This window comes from Schistocerca nitens, chromosome 2 (genome assembly GCF_023898315.1).
Source record: "Schistocerca nitens isolate TAMUIC-IGC-003100 chromosome 2, iqSchNite1.1, whole genome shotgun sequence".
Lineage (NCBI taxonomy): Eukaryota > Metazoa > Arthropoda > Insecta > Orthoptera > Acrididae > Schistocerca > Schistocerca nitens.
The window spans coordinates 21,148,137-21,167,269 of record NC_064615.1 but is presented as its reverse complement, the minus strand read 5'-3'; the positions used below and the strand labels follow the sequence as shown (position 1 = coordinate 21,167,269).

The 19,133-nt window shown below is 40.1% G+C and overlaps 1 protein-coding gene across 4 annotated transcripts in view; it reads left to right on the top strand.

Annotated features, from left to right (window-relative positions):
• The window catches only part of LOC126235680 (E3 ubiquitin-protein ligase RBBP6), a 400,367-nt gene that overhangs the window by 89,408 nt on the left and 291,826 nt on the right, over positions 1-19,133 (top strand). For 3 of the 4 annotated variants that reach the window (XM_049944411.1, XM_049944413.1, XM_049944410.1), the window contains exon 5: positions 11,991-12,044. In XM_049944411.1, the coding sequence (XP_049800368.1) occupies positions 11,991-12,044 (54 nt within the window). The remainder of the gene's footprint in view (positions 1-11,990; positions 12,045-19,133) is intronic. The other variant, XM_049944412.1, reaches the window with a different exon arrangement.

Sequence of the window (19,133 nt, the reverse complement as noted above, 5' to 3'; positions counted from 1 at the left end):
TATATCAGATGTGTTTTCCTGTGGAGGAATCGGTTGACGTATGACCTTGGGATCAAATGTTTTCGGTTCCCATTGGAGAGGCACGTCCTTTCGTCAACTAATCACACGGTTTTGCGATGCAGTCGCAAAACACAGACACTAAACTTATTACAGTGAACAGAGACATCAATGAACGAACGGACAGTTAATAACTATGCAAAAATAAAGAAAGTAAAATTTTCACTTGAGGGAAGACTTGAACCAAGGACCTCTCGTTCCGCAGCAGCTCACGCTACCACGGGACGCCGCCGCTCCTGTGCTCAGATCGTCCATTATGTTGTCTATGTGGCCCATGGACTACTCAGTTTGTATATTTTGCTTATTTTTTCACAGTTCCACACAACTTCTTCCTGTTTTCTCAATTGATCTGTGTTCAGTTTATCAAGGCCTATCCACTGTGCCAACTTATAACTAAATCTGAGGGGGGTGCGATGGGGAGGTTCCCTTGTAAGCCACAGGCGGTTTTTTGGATTACAAAAACCGGAAAAAAAGTGCGGCTTAGATTCGAGTAAATACGGTAGTCTTGTACAAAGGTGTGCATTATTCAGGAATACACATTTTCAGTAACTTGCCAGCAGCCATAAAAAGCTTAACAACCAATGAAATTCAGTTTAAGAGAAGCCTAAAGGATTTATTGGTGGTCAACTCCTTCTACTCCATTGATAAATTTTTCAGTAGAACCAACTGATTTGTGTGTGTATGTACATAAGTACAATATAACTTCTGCACAATTTCAGTGCAGCAGTGTGTACATTGTAAATACGTGTGTGTGTGTGTTTTTCTGTGGCCTGGTGTAATGTTAAGTGTTTTCGTGGACTGACATGTTGAAGAATGCTGGTTCTTCAACTTTTGTAGTCCTGTCTTCCTCAGTTGCATGTAATATTATGGTATAATGATAATTTTACTTATGGACTGTCTGACAGCAACTGAATAAAACACAATTTTAGTGCCATAAGCGTTTCGCCTTTATTTTCTGCAAGGCATCATCAGTGGCAGGTTGCGCGGACAATTTCTTACATATTACGCTCCTGTTGCATTTTTGGTGTTGTTCTTCTTCTTATGAATGCCAATTTGCGGTTTTTTTCCCCACATTCCACAGCACTATGAACTGAACGCTTGTTTGAATGCAATGAAAGATTTGACAGTCGGCAACAGAAACCAAAACATTGCATTCAAACAAGCAGAAAATAAAGGCGAAACGCTTATGGCACTAAAATTGTGTTTTATTCAATTGCTGTCAGACGGTCCATAAGTAAAAATTATCAATATACTGTAAATGCTGGTTCTGTTTTCTTGCAGCGCCGATGTCTTCTGCTAGCACCGGATGCTTCTCCGAAGATTTCACTGCTAGGAAGGGGAAATTTTCACTCACTCGCTCTCTCTTCTTATTTAAAAAATACACTACTCTTGGAATATCATTCAATGCACCAGAACATATTTATTTCCACTTTGTACCAAAAAAACAACTAAACTGTATGACATAAGCCCACACATTACCAGGCACCCAGAATCAGTTAATTACACATTTTTGAACACAATCAGTACACAAGCTTTTATCGTGGCTGACTATCCACGTCCAGTCCACGTGCTCTCACCAGCAGCTCAACGTCTAATAAACAGTCACTATCTCGAGTCACTCGATTTGTTTTTCAACAATAAAAAGCTACATTACTCTTTGCAGCCGGTCACGGAGCTTCCGGGCCGTATTTGATTATTCTTGGCAGGTCGCGCTGAACACTTGCCAGCACCGACGAATTATCTCCCTTCCAGTTTCGCCTGCACAAACAATAAATGGGTGCAGTATCCCATGCTCATCCTTATGCCCTGCTTTAAAATAACGTGTGTTCGAAACGGCTGGAACACAAGTGTCTCCAGACTTTCGTAAAATTCTGGGGGCACTACTGTGTGTGTGTGTGTGTGTGTGTGTGTGTGTGTGTGTGTGTGTACAATCTAACTTCTACATCATTTCAGTGCAGTAAAGTGTTCATTGTAAATAAGCATTATAGTAGTTGTATTACACGTTTATTACCTTATAAATAAATAAAATAACTTTTTTTATTTTAAATTCAGTGCATTAGTATTTGTAAAATGATTCTTTCATATAGTGTTCATTAAAAAACGACGATCATTTCACTTGGGACCTGTGAAATGGTACATTACCTGTTTGAGTTGTAAATATTTGTCATGTATTGTTGTTTTTCTGACATGTTCTACATCCTGGAGGACCTCCTCACTACGGATCAATTGGAATGAAAGTAAATCTAATCTACTCTACTCTCTCTCTCTCTCTCTCTCTCTCTCTCTCTCTCTCTGATGGATAGAGGGGAGTAGGGGGCCAGACAAGAGGCAAGGAGGGGGGCAACAGGGTAGTGTGAGGCAGGAGAGGGAATGACAGGTGACACTCCAACTGCACAACAATACAGTAGTAGCTCGTAGGAGTTAGACCATATAAGATATACAGTGAAACACTGTGTTTACACAGTTCAATTGACTTCAAAAAAAGTTACGTAAAATGTGGGAAATAACGTTGTAAGCTGTAAAAGTTACATATAGGATACTCACTTGCGTTTTCTCACTTTATGTATATGTACATAATAGGGATCAAAGTACGAGGGTTGGAACTTAAATAGGGTTAATATTTATTCACCACTGATACAAAAGTTACATGTTTTCACCTGTTACTGTCCTTCAAAGCAGTCACCGGCATTGTGTAGAACCTGTTACCAGCGATGTGGAAGGTGTAGTATACTGTTAGCAGACCCTTTTCTGTTGATGGTGCAAATGGAGCGGTCCGAAGTATTGGTGATTATTGTGTACGACTGTGATGGTGTTATCCTAACGCATTACGTTCCTCCACGGCAGACCGTCAATGCACAGTATTAGTGTTCGCTTTTGGAGCATCACCTGCGACCAGCTTTGTGAAAGTAGTGGCGACACTTTCTGCACAACCCACCCATCATTTTGCACGACAATTTGCAGGTGCAGACACAGCAAGCTCTGGGTGCTCTGTTTGGTCGATGGGACTGGGCAGTACTGTACCATCCACGATACTCCCTGGACTTAAGCCCTTGTGAATTTGATTCTGAAGATGAAGGAACCACGTCGTGGCATTCGCTTCAAAACTGTTCCAGAGATTTGACAGGCAGTAGATCGCTCCATTCGCACCATCAACAGACCAGGCTCTGCTAACGGTATACTAAGCCTTCCACATTGCTGGCAGTGGGTTCTACACAGCGCTGGTGACTACTTTGAAGGACTGTAACAGGTGCAAATATGTAACTCTTTTGTATCGGTTGTGAATAAATAGTTGCCACTATTTAAGTTACAACCCTCATACTTTTCAGGGGCTTGTTTGTTATTTAATTAAGGTTTGTTTTCTAAGAAAAGCCACTGATGTAATGGGAACTGATAATTGTCTGGCAAGTTGAAACATTTGACTCAATTTCATATGTCGTAATTGATGTTTTTGGCAAGCCTTCAGTTGTCATTTATTATTTAAATAATGAAACACTGCACCAGTTACGTATTTTTTCATGCTTAGCTCGATGTGTTTCAAGAATTTTTTCTTGTTGACATGTACAAATATTTATGTAAGTATTTTGTGTAGGGGTTTGCATCTGTGTTTTTCTGCATATTTTTCACTGTATTTGTGTTTTTGAGGTTATCGGGTATTGTGCTTCCTCAGTTATATGGATAAACCCAACACACACGCAAACTATCACTTACATTCTTTGTTTGCGTAACATCACAAAAAATACATGCATAAATACTGCACCTGACAATGAGAATAAATTCTCGAAACACGTTTTGCCCAGCATAATAAAATAAGTATTTGGCACTGTGTTTAAATCAAAAACATTTGAGCAAAGCAAAGTTAGTGATGGTTTCAACTAGTGCAACAAGTGGCCAAACAATGAAACGTGCTAAATATCATTTGACTAAGGTGTAACGACGATCACAACAATCCTGAAATTATGCATGCGCAGTAGAGACAGTTTGGAAATGGTTGTGATTGGTCATGATATCTTAATTCGAACAAACCTTGACCACCCAGAAGCAGTAGTGGGAAATCGGTTTACAAAATCTGGTTTTGGGAGTACCATGTAAATGGGGTGCTAGTTACTCCCATCAGCCACCACACTGAATAGAGCTTGGCAGTGGCAGGAGATACGGCACTAATTGTTCCAACTTCTACATGTTTTTTGTCATCAGTCTTCTGACTGGTTTGATGTGAGCCACCTCAAGTCCTCTCCTGTGCCAACCTCTTCATCCCAGAGTAGCACTTGCTGCAACCCACGTCCTCAATTATTTGCTGGATGTATTCCAATCTCTGTCTTCCTCTAGAGTTTTTGCTTTCTAGTACCATGGAAGTAATTCCCTGATGTCTTCACAGATGTCCTATCATTATGTCCCTTCTTCTTGCCTGTTTTTTCCACATATTCTTTCCCTCTCTGACTCTGCGCAGAACCTCCTCATTCCGTACCTTAGCAGTCCACCTAATTTTCAACATTGGTCTCTAGCACCACATTTCAATTGCTTCGATTCTCTTCAGTTGTTTTCCTCACAGTCCATGTTTCACTGCCATACAATGCAGTGCTCCAAACATACATTCTCCGAAATTTCTTTCTAAAATTAAGGCCTATTTTTGACACTAATAGACATTCTCTTGGACAGGAATGTCTTTTTTACGAGTGCTAGTCTGTTTTGATGTCGTCCTTGCTCCGTCAATCACTGGTTATTTTGCTGCCTAGGTAGTAGAATTCCGTAACTTCATCTATTTCGTAAGCATCAATCCTAATGTTAAGTTTCCCACTGTTCACATTTCTATCACTTCTCATCACTTTCGTCTTTATTCAGTTTACTCTCAATCCATATTCTGCACACATTAGACTGTTCATTCCATTCTGCAGATCATGTAATTCTTCTTCACTTTCACTGAGGATAGCAGTGTCACCAACGAATTGTACCATTCATATCCTTTTATCTTGAATTTTATTTCCCTTCCTGGACCTTTCTTTTGTTTCCATCATTGCTCCTTCAGTGTACAGATTGAACAGTAGGGGCGAAAGACTACATCCCTGTCTTACACCCTTTTTAGTCTGAGCACTCCGTTCTTGGTCATCCACTCTTATTATTCCCTCGTGGCTCTTGTACATATTGTATATTATTGTCTCTCCCTATAGCTTGCCTCTATTTTTCTCAGAATTTCGAACACCTTGCGTCATTTTACATTGTCGAATGCCTTTTCCAGATCGACAAATCCTATGAAGTAGTCTTGATTTTTCTTCAGCCTTGCATCCATTATCGACCAAAAAGGTCAGAATTGCCTCTGGTGACTTTACCTTTCAAAAAGCCAAACTGATCATCACCTAACACATCCTCAATTTTCTTTTCCATTCTTCTGTGTATTATTCTTGTCAGTAACTTGGATGCATGAGCTGTTAAGCTGATTGTGCAATAATTCTCGCACTTATCAGCTCTTGCAGTCTTAGAAATTATGTGGATGACAGTTTTCCAAAAGTCAGATGATATGTCACCAGACTCATACATTCTACACACTAACTTGAATAGTTGGCTTGCTGCCACTTTCCCCAACGATGTTAGAAATTCTAATGGATGTTATCTATCTCTTCTATCTTATTTGATCTTAAGGCCTCCAAAGCTCTCGTAAATTCTAATTCTAGTACTGGATACCCCTCTCTTCCAAATCGACCCCTGTTTCTTTTTCCATCAAGTTCGACAAAGCTTCCCCCTCATAGAGGCCTTCAGTGTACTCTTTCCACCTATCCGCTCTCTCCTCTGCATAACAGCAGAATTCCCATCATACTCTTTCATGTTACCACTCTTGCTTTTAATTTCACCGAAGGTTGTCGTGATTTTCCTAGAGTCAGTCCCTTTGACAATAATTCCTTTTTTGATTTCTTCAAGTTTTTCATTCAGCCCTTTCGTCTTAGCCCTCTGCACTTCCTATTTATTCCATTCCTCAACGACTTGTATTTCTGTATTCCAGAATTTCTCTGAACATTTTTGTACTTCCTTCTTTCATCGATATACTGAAGCACTTCTTCTATTACCCATGGTTTCTTCACAGTTACTTTCTTTGTACCTGTGTTTTTCTTTCCAACTTCTGTTGTTATCGCCCTTTTTAGAGATGTCCATTCATCTTCAACTTTACTGCCTACTGATTTGTTTGCTATTGCCTTAGAGAACTTCAATTGTATCATGCCATTTCTTAGTACTTCCGTATCCCACTTCTGTGCGTATTGATTCTTTCTGATTAATCTCTTAAACTTCGACCTTCTCTTCATCACTACTACATTGTGATCTGAGTCTATATCTGCTCCTAAGTACGCTTTATAATCCAGCATCTGATTTTGGAATCTCTGTCTGACCATGATGTAATCTAACTGAAATCTTCCCGTATCACCTGGCCTTTTCCAAGTATACCACCTCCTCATGTGATTCTTGAACAGAGTATTCGCTATTATTAGCTGAAATTTATTACAGAACTCAATTGGTCTTTTTTCCTCTCACTCGTTGTCCCAAGTCCATACTCTCCTGTAACCTTTTCTTCTACTCCTTGCCCTACAACTGCACTCCCGCCCCCATGACTATTAGATTTTCATCTCCCTTTATGTACTATATTACCCTTTCAATAGTGTCATATACTTTCCCTATCTCCCCATCTTCAGCGTGGGATGTTGGCGTGTATGCATGAACTATTGTTGTTGGTGTTGCTTTGTTGTTGACTCTGATAAGAACAACTCGATCACTGAACTGTTCACAGTAACACACTCTCAGCCCTACCTACTTATTCATAATGAATCCTACTCCCATTATGCTATTTTCTGCAGTTGTTGATACCACCCTATACTCATATGACCAGAAATCCTTGTCTTCTTTCCATTTTACTTTACTGACCCCTACTACATCTAGATTGAGCCTTTGCATTTCCCTTTTCAAATTTTCTAACTTCCCTGCCACATTGAAGCTTCTGACATTCCACGCTCCGACTTGTAGAACGTTATCCTTTTGTTGGTCATTGAATTTTTTCCTCATGGTTGCCTCCCACTTGGCAGTCCCCTCCTGGGCCAGCCTCTGTGGCCGAGCGGTTCTAGACACTTTAGCCCGGAACCGCACTGCTGCTGTGGTCACAGGTTTGAATCCTGCCTCGGGCATGGATGTGTGTGATGTCCTTAGGCTAGTTAGGTTTAAGTAATTCTAAGTCTAAGGGACTGATAACCTTAGATGTTAAGTCACATAGTGCTTAGAGCCATTTGAATCATTTTTAGTCCCCTCCTGGAGATCCGAATGGGGGACTATTCTGGAATCTTTAGGCAATGGAGAGATCATCATGACACTTCTTTCACTTACGGGCCACATGTCCTGTGAATACACGTTATGTGTCAGTAATGCAGTGGTTTCTGTTGCCTTCTGCATCCTCATGTCATTGATCATTGCTGATTCTTCTGCCTTTAGGGGCAGTTTCCCACCCCAAGGACAGAGAGTGCCCTGAACCTCTGTCCGTTTCTCCACCCTCTTTGACAAGGCCTTTGGCAGAATGGGGCGACTTCTAATGCCGAAAGTCTTCGGCTGCCAGTGCTGATTATTAATCAAAATTTAACCAGTGGCGGGTTTCAGACCCGGAACTGATGACTTGTTGATTATTAATCAAAGATGCTACCCCCTAGATCATGGGTGCATGTTTACCATTCCAAATCTGCAGAGCAGAGTGCCCTGGTGTCTAGAAACTTAACCACATAATGTAAACACTACTTTTGGCCAGCATCATTCCAGCACCATTTTATGTCAGTTTTTTCTCCACAAACATATTTTTATGAAGCATAAATCATGGGAAAATTATAAGTATGCTGATGCAAAATCGGGTGCAAATTAACATTGCGGACCTAGGAAATTTGACGGTAGCATTAAAAAATGTCATAAATAATGGGAAAAAGTTAATTCCAGGAGCATAAAAGCAGTGGTGTGTGTGTGTGTGTGTGTGTGTGTGTGTGTGTGTGTGTGTGTGTGTGTGTGAGAGAGAGAGAGAGAGGGGGGGGGGGGAGGGGGAGAGGGAGAGAAGGGGATTACGAGAACACAAGGATATGCTGATGAGATAATTCCCAGCTGTGTAGTTCAAAGATGTTGGTGTAGAAGGATGTCGCATCCGCAGTGACCAACAAGGAGTGTGGTGGTAACGGAACAGGAATTATGAAGAAGGTGGTGGAAGAAATGAACATTGTTGTGGATGTTGGATGGGAGATTACAGACTTGCCAGAGTCATCCTGATACCAAACCCACCTCTTCTTTCCTAATCCTCCTGTCCACCTCATCCTGACCCACAATTATTTTACTTTTGAAGGCCATATCCACAAACAAATCCATGGTGTTACTTTTGAAGGCCATATCTACAAACAAATCCATGGTGTTGCCATGGGTGCTCACTTGGCATCATCCTGTGTTAATTTATGGGCCATGTGGAGGAATCTTTAATGTTCAGACAACAGCTAAAACCTTTGTCTGATCCAGAATCATTGGTGACGTTTTCATAATCTGGACTCAGGCCAGTGACAACATTTGTTCTTACTTCCATACCCTCGACACCTACTCCCAAACCCACTTCACTTATCCTATTCAACTCAGTGAGCACCATTGTAGATGTCAATCTCCGTCACTCAGATGTTTTCATAAAAATGTCTATTCATATAAAATACACCAACCACCAATAGTACCTCCACTTTGGCAGCTGTCACCAATGCCTTGTCAAAAAGTCTTTACTTACTGCAGAATTTATTTTCAGAGAGTATTTTATCCATCATATCCATAAACATATCTCCTGTGCCATCTCCTCCTCTCACACCAGTCAACTTATTAACCAGCCACTGACCAGCACTCTTCTGACCATCCAGTACCACCCTTGCCTTGAAAAGGTCAACCATATCCTTCACTAGGGCTTTGACTACATCTCAGCATGCCCTAATATGAGGGATATCTTACCAAAAGTACTTCCTACATCACCTAAAGTAATGTTCCACCAGTCATCAATTCTGCAGAATGTCCTTATGCATCCCTGTTTCAACCCTGCATCCAATTTGTCACTCCCTTCTGGATGACCTGTGCGCAAGGCGTGCCCCATACACCCACCCACTGCCTCCTACCTCAATCATTCCCTACCCAATAAAAGGCAGGGCGACATTTAAAGCAACCATGTTACACTTCTGCTTAACTGCATTTACTGTGCAGAATTGTGTGTGTGCATTATTGGTGACTGTCAACTTGCATCAGTGGCCACTGTCAAGCTGGCCAACTGAGACCTTAACTATCCAGGTACTGAACATGCTGTGTGCCACAACACGAATGAGTTTATAGCTGCTACACTATATATACCTTTTAGATAGTCTTCCAGCATGAGTTTCTCTGAACTGCGTGGGTGGCAATTCTCTCTGCAGCATATCCCACATTCTCACAGTGCCCCTAACCTGAACCACTGCTAATCTGTTGCCCACTGGCTCACTTTAACTGCTTCCTTTTATCTTGTGTCATTGTCTGCACCAATTCTTTTATCTTGTGTCATTGTCTGTACCACTTCTTACAGTTTCTTTACCTCCCCCCCCCCCCCTCCCCACAACCTCATCAACCCAATTCCACACCTTCCCCATCCAGATTATTTACTGCCCTCACCAACCACTGTTTCTCCCTTCCCCATGCGGTCTTGTGTGTGTGTGTGTGTGTGTGTGTGTGTGTCAGTTAACTCCAAGATGACTTGGAACTACTTCAACCTAACTAACCTACGGACATCACCCACATCCATGCCCGAAGCAGGATTATAACCTGTGACTGTAGCAGCAGCACAGTTACGGACTGAAGTGCCTAGAACCGCTTGGCCACAGCGGCCGGCTGTACTCCAAGAAATGTCTTTGAAAACCAAGTGATTATTTCTTTACCAAGTGCTTGTTTGCTGCTCTTTGTCTAGACGCCTCTTGTGAACCTCTTAATGCCAAATACCCATGTATATTGAGCAAGCAGTAAAGGAAACAAAAGAAAAATTCGGAGTAGGTATTAAAATCCATGGAGAAGAAATAAAAACTTTGAGGTTTGCCGATGACATTGTAATTCTGTCAGAGACAGCAAAGGACTTGGAAGAGCAGTTGAATGGAATGGACAGTGTCTTGAAAGGAGGATATAAGATGAACATCAACAAAAGCAAAACGAGGATAATGGAATGTAGTCGAATTAAGTCGGGTGATGTTGAGGGTATTAGATTAGGAAATGAGACGCTGAAAGTAGTAAAGGAGTTTTGCTATTTGGGGAGCAAAATAACTGATGATGGTCGAAGTAGAGAGGATATAAAATGTAGACTGGCAATGGCAAGGAAAGCGTTTCTGAAGAGGAGAAATTTGTTAACATCGAGTATAGAGTTAAGTGTCAGGAAGTCGTATCTGAAAGTATTTGTATGGAGTGTAGCCATGTAAGGAAGTGAAACATGTACGATAAACAGTTTGGACAAGAAGAGAATAGAAGCTTTTGAAATGTGGTGCTACAGAAGAATGCTGAAGATTAGATGGGTAGATCACATAACTAATGAGGAGGTATTGAATAGAATTGGGGAGGAGTTTGTGGCACAACTTGACTAGAAGAAGGGATCGGTTGGTAGGACACGTTCTGAGGCATCAAGGGATCACCAATTTAGTATTGGAGGGCAGCATGGAGGGTAAAAATCGTAGAGGGAGACCAAGAGATGAATACACTAAGCAGATTCAGAAGGATGTAGGGTGCAGTAAGTACTGGGAGATGATGAAGCTTGCACAGGATAGAGTAGCGTGGAGAGCTGCATCAAACCAGTCTCACGACTGAAGACCAGAACAACCACCACCCATTCTGATTACCAAGAAAAATAATGACTTCTTGATTGATTATTGCACATTTTTTATTATAGTTGTTGTTGTTATTGTTGCACAGTTGATGTTAACAACAGTGCAACTGTTTCATCAATGAATAATCTGATTTAGTCAATTTTGGAATACAGCTTGGCTGGTGATTCTTATTTTTCCAGTAGTCTTGACCTTGGATTATTGCAGCTGATGTGACTTAATGTTGTAGACAGCATATATCTTTTCTAGTAGTCTCTTACAGTTGAGGGTTGTTGTTTCTTGTTTGTCCCTCTTACTTTCCCCATGACATTGCCTGTTTCCAACTGGTATTTGTTTCTTACACGTCCTGGAATAAACATTTTGCTGAAACACATTGCCAGTACCATTTAGTGCAAGGAAATAGAATTTCTAATTTTATAAACTCTTTGCTTAGTAGTTCTGTTACATTTTCAATATGCTTCCTATTTATTTTATTTTATTTATTTATTTATTTATTTTTTTTTTTTTTGGTGGGCCTTCTGATTAACATCGTTAGGCTTATTCTGCTGTATTGACACTTGACTGTGCAATTATCTAGTTTGAGCACTTTTCATTGGAGGAATTTTCATATTTGATGCCTGGCTCTAAGGCACTGACATATGAATTTTAATAATTAATTTAAAAGCTCATATTGTTTTCTATATTTCAACCCATTGTGTCATGTCCCAGATTTCTCAGCGTTATGGATTGCATTTATATGGCATCAATGACCTTGGGGAACACCCAAAAGCACAACATTTCTCTGAACTATGCAGGTGGGAATTCTCTATAACCTACAGCATTTAATATAGCCTCATCAGACATCCAGTTACACGGGGACATTACATTCAGTAATTTCACGTGACCCAGCTATGGTGTCCAGTGTGTTATTCCTAGGAGGCCATATTCAGTTTTTTGTATCCCTCCCTAACAGCCACATCTTATATTGAATACATGTTTGCTCTGTACACTGTCACTATATCCAGTTTTTGAGAACTTACCAAACATGTTATTTTAGGTAACTACTTTAGGATGTTAGTAATGTATTGTTCTTTCTTCCAGCAGATCGAGCCCTTGACAGATGGACAAGATCCAGGTGTGAGCAAGCTAGCAAAGGTAATTTATTAAAATAGTACAGGTCCTTTTTCTCTCTTTCTGTTCCCTGTTGTCTTGTATTTAAGCATTTTTAGAATTGTTCTGGCAGCATTGCAATATTCCTATTGTTTAAACTTGATGGTGCCAGTTCGAGTGGGTACTTGGAACGATTCTTCAAGTATGTTGGTCACAAGTTAAGACACACAATATTTTCCTTTTATTGCTCAAGATGAGATGGTCAACAAGGAGCATCTAAGAACAACAGCAGTTCAATGTGGTTTTAGATAACAGAAAAGAAGATAGAAGTTGAGTTGTGATATGAAACTTCCTGGCAGATTAAAACTGTGTGCCGGACCGAGACTCGAACTCGGGACCTTTATGCCGGTCCGCCACACAGTTTTAATCTGCCAGGAAGTTTCATATCGGTGCACACTCCGCTGCAGAGTGAAAATTTCATTCTGGAGTTGTGATATGATTGCATGTGACTGCTTTATGTAAGGTAACTGGATACACAACTTGGAACAACAAGGTAAATATATAACAGAGAAATTGTTTCCAGATGTCCGTGTTCCGATGTTCACATCATGTCTGTGGAACTTGATACTAATAGCAAGGGAAGAGAGAGCAAAGTCACAAATGATGGTTTTAAGTAAGGTTCAGGCCACTACATAGGGCCATTAAAAGCACCAAGGGCTTTGAAAATTGTGAAGTTTGTGGATGGTGTAGGAAATTAATACTCGGATAGACTCAGAACACTTGATAAAAATTGAAAGAGTATCATTACAGCATGGAAGTGCTGTAACAAATGTGAATGAAAAGGTTACGCGTTGAACCACAGTTTTGAGGATGGGAAGGGTGGCAGTCTTGGTGTTTTTTGTATTTGAGCTAGGAACCTTGGTAAAAAGTTTTTTGTTTAGCCCGGACTAGTGGCCACTTGTATAACTATTCGAACATCTGTCTTTAGCTGTGTTACTGTATATTATGTAAGTTTTCAAGATGGACTGGAGCTGGCCCTCTGGCAAATTGTGCAAATGAGTTAATTCCTATTGCAAAAGATTTCAGTTGCACTGAAATTAATGCTCAGCTAATGGCACAATTTGTACATGAACAGTTTGGATTTTACATGCAAGAACAGTCACCCTTAAATAACTCCAGACGGAAGTGAGATTGTGGTTCAGATTTGGCCTATGGTGTATCTAAGGTTAGTGTTAACGTTTAAAAAAATATTGCGTCATTCAGATTTTTCGTGCAAAAAGAGCAAGTATTGCTGGGAGGCTTTTAGAGGACTGCTTCTATGCTTTTAACTCTTACGAATCAGTTCAGAGTTTGCATGAAAGTAGATAAGTGAGTAAAGTCAAAACAATGTTTTTTTATCCATTAATCTTTATCTGTTGTTGAGACGTGATGATTTAATGTTGAGCTAAAAGTAGCACATAGAACTTGTTCTTATGTGAACTGAATGCATGGAAATAGTTTAGTGACTCAGATAAATAAAAAATGAATTCTTAAACTAAAATTGAAAACTTGATTTAAAAAATTTAGCTTTATTTGAATTTTACATGTAAAAATACATTTTAGTCATTTTTTTTTTTTCACGTGCCATTTCTGTGTTTCAAGCTTGTATTAATCGGTTCAAATTTTATAAGATGATTGACAACCTCATGTAATTAAGGGTCATCATAGCTTGATTCAATCCTGTGATGTAAGCAACATTGTTCAAAAGACGATAAGAAAACCTGATCAGTTGTTGTCCAAGTCAACAAAAATTTGCATCAGTTGCCATGCTATGGCAGTCTAATGTCAAAATTATTATAGAGTAAAAGGAACTAGAATGAAATACACCCCTCTCAAAGCACGAAAAAGGCAAATATGTTCTGGGCAAAGCTAGAGATGTAAAAGAAGGGAATTATCTTTCCAACTCACCTGCCATCTTCAAAGATACGTAGGTTGGAACTTAAATAGTGGCAACACTGCTGTGGAGACACTATGCAATGGAATCTACTCTTGTTTCTAATAGCACACGTTGTTGACATACCTACCTTACCTCCGAGCAAATGGACTCGCCCGTCCCACGTCACCAGCATGCACACAATCGAGGGAATTTCACAGTCACTTGTGAGCGGGCGGTCTAATGTAACAGTGTCACTATGTTTTTTAAACAGGAACAAAGGAGTTGTATCAAGATTGAATGTGCCAGTCGTACAGTACGACAGTGTCATCAAGGTCTTCAAGAGGTGTGTGGGGAATCGGCATTGTTGTACAGAACAGCGGCACATTGGGTAAAAGCCTTCAACAGAGGTCGGCAAACTGTGGCAGACATGCATCGGGCAGGTCGTCCTAGCGTCTCTGAAGAAGTAGTGCATGCTGTTGCCGCATACGATTTGTGGACTTGCCCACGAAACCGGATTAGCGCATACGCCTGGGCATGCGAAAAATTGCATCACGATGGGTTCCGCATGGCTTGACAGAAATGCAGAAATGGATGCGTTACGATGCTGCTCAGATGCACTTGGAGTGCTATGAGCGCGAAGGAGAAGTTTCCTTATGCCATATCGTAACACTGAATGAGAGATGGGCCACATCGTATGAGCCAAAACTGAAATACCAATCCAACGAATGGCGTCAGTATGGGTCAACGCGAAAGTTGAAAGTGTGTCAGAGCCCCAGTATGGTGAAAGTTGTGGTGATTATTGTATATGATTGTGATGGTGTTATCCTAATGCATTACGGTCCTCCATGGCGGACCGTCAGTGCATGGTATTACTGTTCATTTTTGGAGCATCACCTGTGACCAGCTTTGCAAAAGAAGCAGCGACACTTTCTGCGCAACCCACGCATCATTTTGCACAACAATGTGTGGACGCATACACCGCAAGCTGTGGCTGCTCTGTTTGGTCAATGGGACTGGAAAGTACTGTACTATCCACCATACTCCCTGGAATTAAGTCCTTGTGACTTTGATTTGATTCCGAGGATGAAAAACTTCGCTTCAGAACTGTTCCAGAGATTAGACAGGCAGTAGACCGCTCCATTCGCACTATCAACAGACCAGGCTCAGCTAACCGTATACTACGCCTTCCACATCACTGGCAACGTTTTCTACACAAAGCTGGGGACTAGTTTGGCGGACTGTAACAGATGCAGACATGTAACACTTTTGTATCAGTTCTGAATAAATAGTTGCCACTATTTAAGTTCCAACCCTCGTATTTAAATCAAAATATCTTGACTTATTCGCACCTTCTTAAGCGTTAACCCTACTTCACCAGTGCAGTGAGCTCTCTTAGCTGCAAGGTGTTGACACATCTGCATCTTGCAATTTATAATTCAAAGTCCTCTGATCCTGTGGTAAACAATACATAGCATCATGTGGCTGAAGAGCACACGTGTAACAGCTAAGGAGGCCTTTCTGGGTGGGGCATAAAATTTCTGATGGTGGATTGAAAGTGCAAATATCTAAAAAAGTTTTGATTTAAATGTCGTTGAAGCTGCCAGGTAAGTTGTTGAGAAGCTAGTTCCCTTCTTTTACATCCCTAGTCACCTCTTTTTGTGCTAGGATTGGAGCATTTGTCATCCTGGTTGAAAATATTGTTGAATAATTAGTGTAAAGTTCCTTTAATTAAGTAGTAGGTTATTAGCTGTGGCAGTTTCACAAAAGACAGTTCACAACTTTGCTAATAGATAAGTTAAAAAAAAGTGCAAGTGCTGGAAAGCTAGTGTAATGCCGTTTCCTGTGATGTATTTCTGTACTTCACACATCATAATGATTGTTAATGTGACTGATAATAATACTGTAAAAGAAAACCTCTTGTCTGTAATGCACTTGGATCAGTAATGAGATGTCAGTAGAATGCAAGATACCGTAGTTGTTTTAAGAAGTGAAATAAAAACAGAACCTTTAAACAAAGTTACCATTAATGGTGAGAGATGGGATTTTGGCTAAGATACAGGAATGGAACAGTGTAGTTGGATTCCATAATGTCATTGAAGCTAAACTGACTTGTGGAATGTAATTTGTATCATTCTGACACTATGCTCACAGTAAACAAGAGCATCCTGAAAGGTAATGCCTCTGAATTTTGTATGCGAAAACTCTTCAGGCTTCTTAAATAAAACAAACGTTATTCACTTTCTACATCTTTATTCTTTAGGCCAGTATATTTACAGCCCTCTGCTGTTAGAGGGCTCTGAATTGAAGCATGTAACATGGTAGTGTGTAAAGTAACTATGTTGGTGTGTGAGAAACAGTGTGCTGCAATCGAGTTTCGAATTTGAAGAGTTTGTCCATACCTGGAGCACCTTCTCCTTCAGTGTGACAATGCCAGACCACACATTGCTGTAACATCTAAAACAATACGATGCAATAGGTTCACAGTCATCGATCACTCTCGATACAAACCCCACTTGGCCTCATCCAATTTACACCTGTTTCCAAAATCTTCAAGGACTTCACTTTGATAGTGATGAAGCGGTACAAGCAGGGATGAGGTTGAGGCCCTGTCAGCAAAGTCAAAACATTCTACAGTGACATTATCAACAAACTGGTCTCTCGTTGGGAGAAATGTGTTCATCGCCAGGGTGACTATGTTGAGAAATAAATATGTAGACATGAAGAATAAAGATTTAGAATGTTAATAATGTTTGTTTTATTTAAAAAAAGCTTGAAGAGTTTTCACATAAAAATTTGAAGGCATTTCTTTTTAGAAAACCTTTGCAGATAGATACTGTCTGAATGTGTGTGAGTCAATTTGATATTCCCAGAATGGATGCAAGTCAATAACGCAGCAGAGAAATTATCCAGTGACTTTGAAAATCAGTTATTTTCACAGGCTCATTGTTGTTTTCATTTCTTCTTTATCCAGCACCAGGCCGGGAGATATTTATGGTACTTCTCCACTTTTCCCCCCGTCTTTTCAGTATTATTCTTCTGCAACTGTTTTGTTCCAGTCCAGATTCCTTCTTATTAAACTGATTTTTATTGAGCAGGGTGCACATGCCCTGGGACAACCAGAAAATCCAGGAAAAACCTGGGAATTTTTTCGTCCAGGAGAAAACCAGGAACTTTTGGAATTCTGGGAATTTTTCATTGTTTTAGTTTTCTTTAAATTTTTGTAATTTTTTTTAATATTAGGTTCGTTTGAGCAGTAGCCAGCGGACTCATGCACATGCGCAGTTGAGTTGTGTATGAGCAGTACCTTTTCCTGCCTCTGGCTACTTGAAATGTGGCTGTTAGCTGTATCAGCAGTAGTAACAAGATGCCAGATGCTACCCAGAAAATTTTTTTTTGGCATGCCCAAGCTGTCAGATTCGCAAATTCGCAGAGCAGTCTGAATTATAGGGGGGGGGGAGGGGGTAATCTCTGTGTGATCCACATTTTATTATGTTTAGCGATTTTACTGTCTCCTCTTCATTTACATCTCTCTCACCAAATAAAAATAAAAATAAAATGGTTTTCTGTGGCTGGGAGGTATCAAGTGAATTAAAATACATTCATATAATTAAAGAAGGCTAAAATATGTTATTAGTTAGTTTCTTGAATTTATTTTATTTCCATGTTTTTGGCAATTGAGCAGTAATCGCCTTGCAGAGCAATGAAGTCATTTTTGTTGATTTGCTAAAAAAAAGAATTGGCTTTTATTAATCTTCTCTGCAGAGACAATCAGTTTATTTGAAACGAAGTGCTTCATTCAACACTATTGGCTATTTTCAACTGTTTGCTGAATTTCAAGTGCACATTATCATCTTTTGGCACATATGGCATTATGCCATAATAAAGAACCAACCATGAGATAATACAGTACTGGTACTCCAAGAAAATTTGCATTCCAAAAACCAAATGAAAAGCACAATATCAGGTTGGGGCTTATTTCTTTGTTAATATGGACTTACGAATGTGTACTTTAAACCGAGTTATGCATTTATTTTCACCTGGGAAAAAGTGTATTTTTAAGCAGAAAAAAATGCTTGTCCATGTGTACACCCTGTTGAGTCAATCCATCTTGCTCTGGTCTCCCTCTTGCTCTCAGACTTGGCCTCCATCATTTGTTTCGGTGTTTTTCCATCTTCCATTCCCTACACGTGTCCAAACCATCTTAACCTATTCTTCTCAGTTCTCTCATTCAGCTTTTCTACTCCAGTTTTGTTCCAGACATATTCATTTATCACTCAGTCTCTTTTGTTTCCCCTGAATGCTGGCCTAGGGCCTTTGAAAAGACACAACATGAGGACGCATATGACTGTTTCCATTGTTCGTTGGCACATTGGAAACGACACTCTCATGATAAACCTTAAAGTGGTGCCATCATTTCCCTATAAGATTCTGATGTTACCTAGTGGCAGCTAAAAAAATGGTATGTGGCTGTGGCCACATGGACTTAGAAATCAAAATTTTCTGTTAGGCTAACTTTAAGCATAGCATGTAATAGGGAGTGCAGCTCTGATTCAGGGTGCAACTGTCATATCAGCTGATAAATAAGAGGACTGGCATTGGCAAGTAATAATGTACATTGCTGCATGTCACCTTCGATTGGGTGGTTGATGAAGTGTTGCTCCATCCAAGCCATATAGCAAGCCTTCTGTTTAAACACTGGAAATCATTATGACGTCAGTCGGATGCACATGGTTGTGTCAACCCACTCCTGTTGTCCCTATGTGGTGAGCGCTCTCAGTTGTTCTAGCAGCAGTTTGTTGCATTTGTTGTAGTAGTATGAGCACTGGATGTGTCAGATCCATCGGATTGTTGGCTGTCGCCATATTGGAGAAATCATAGAAGTCTGTAATGGCTACCTGGAACAACATGCTGGGAATGAAAATTTGTTCTTTTAAACCTCGTCTCCAACTGATACTGCCTTTCCTTTCCTTCACATGACACTTTCACCAGATATACCATTCAACAGTTTTATTTGCAACATGAAATAACTGCACACATTTGGTATTATCTTAATAACTAACTTCTGAAGAACAAGGAAATCAAAGAAACTTTTTTGACAGAGTGATTCCTCAAATAAATTAAGTTCCAAAAAGTAACAGTCAAATGTTGAAAATCCTTTTGAAGTCTGTATCAATGAAGTTTGTAATACTGGTGTTAAGTCCAAAACTTTTCAAGTGTGG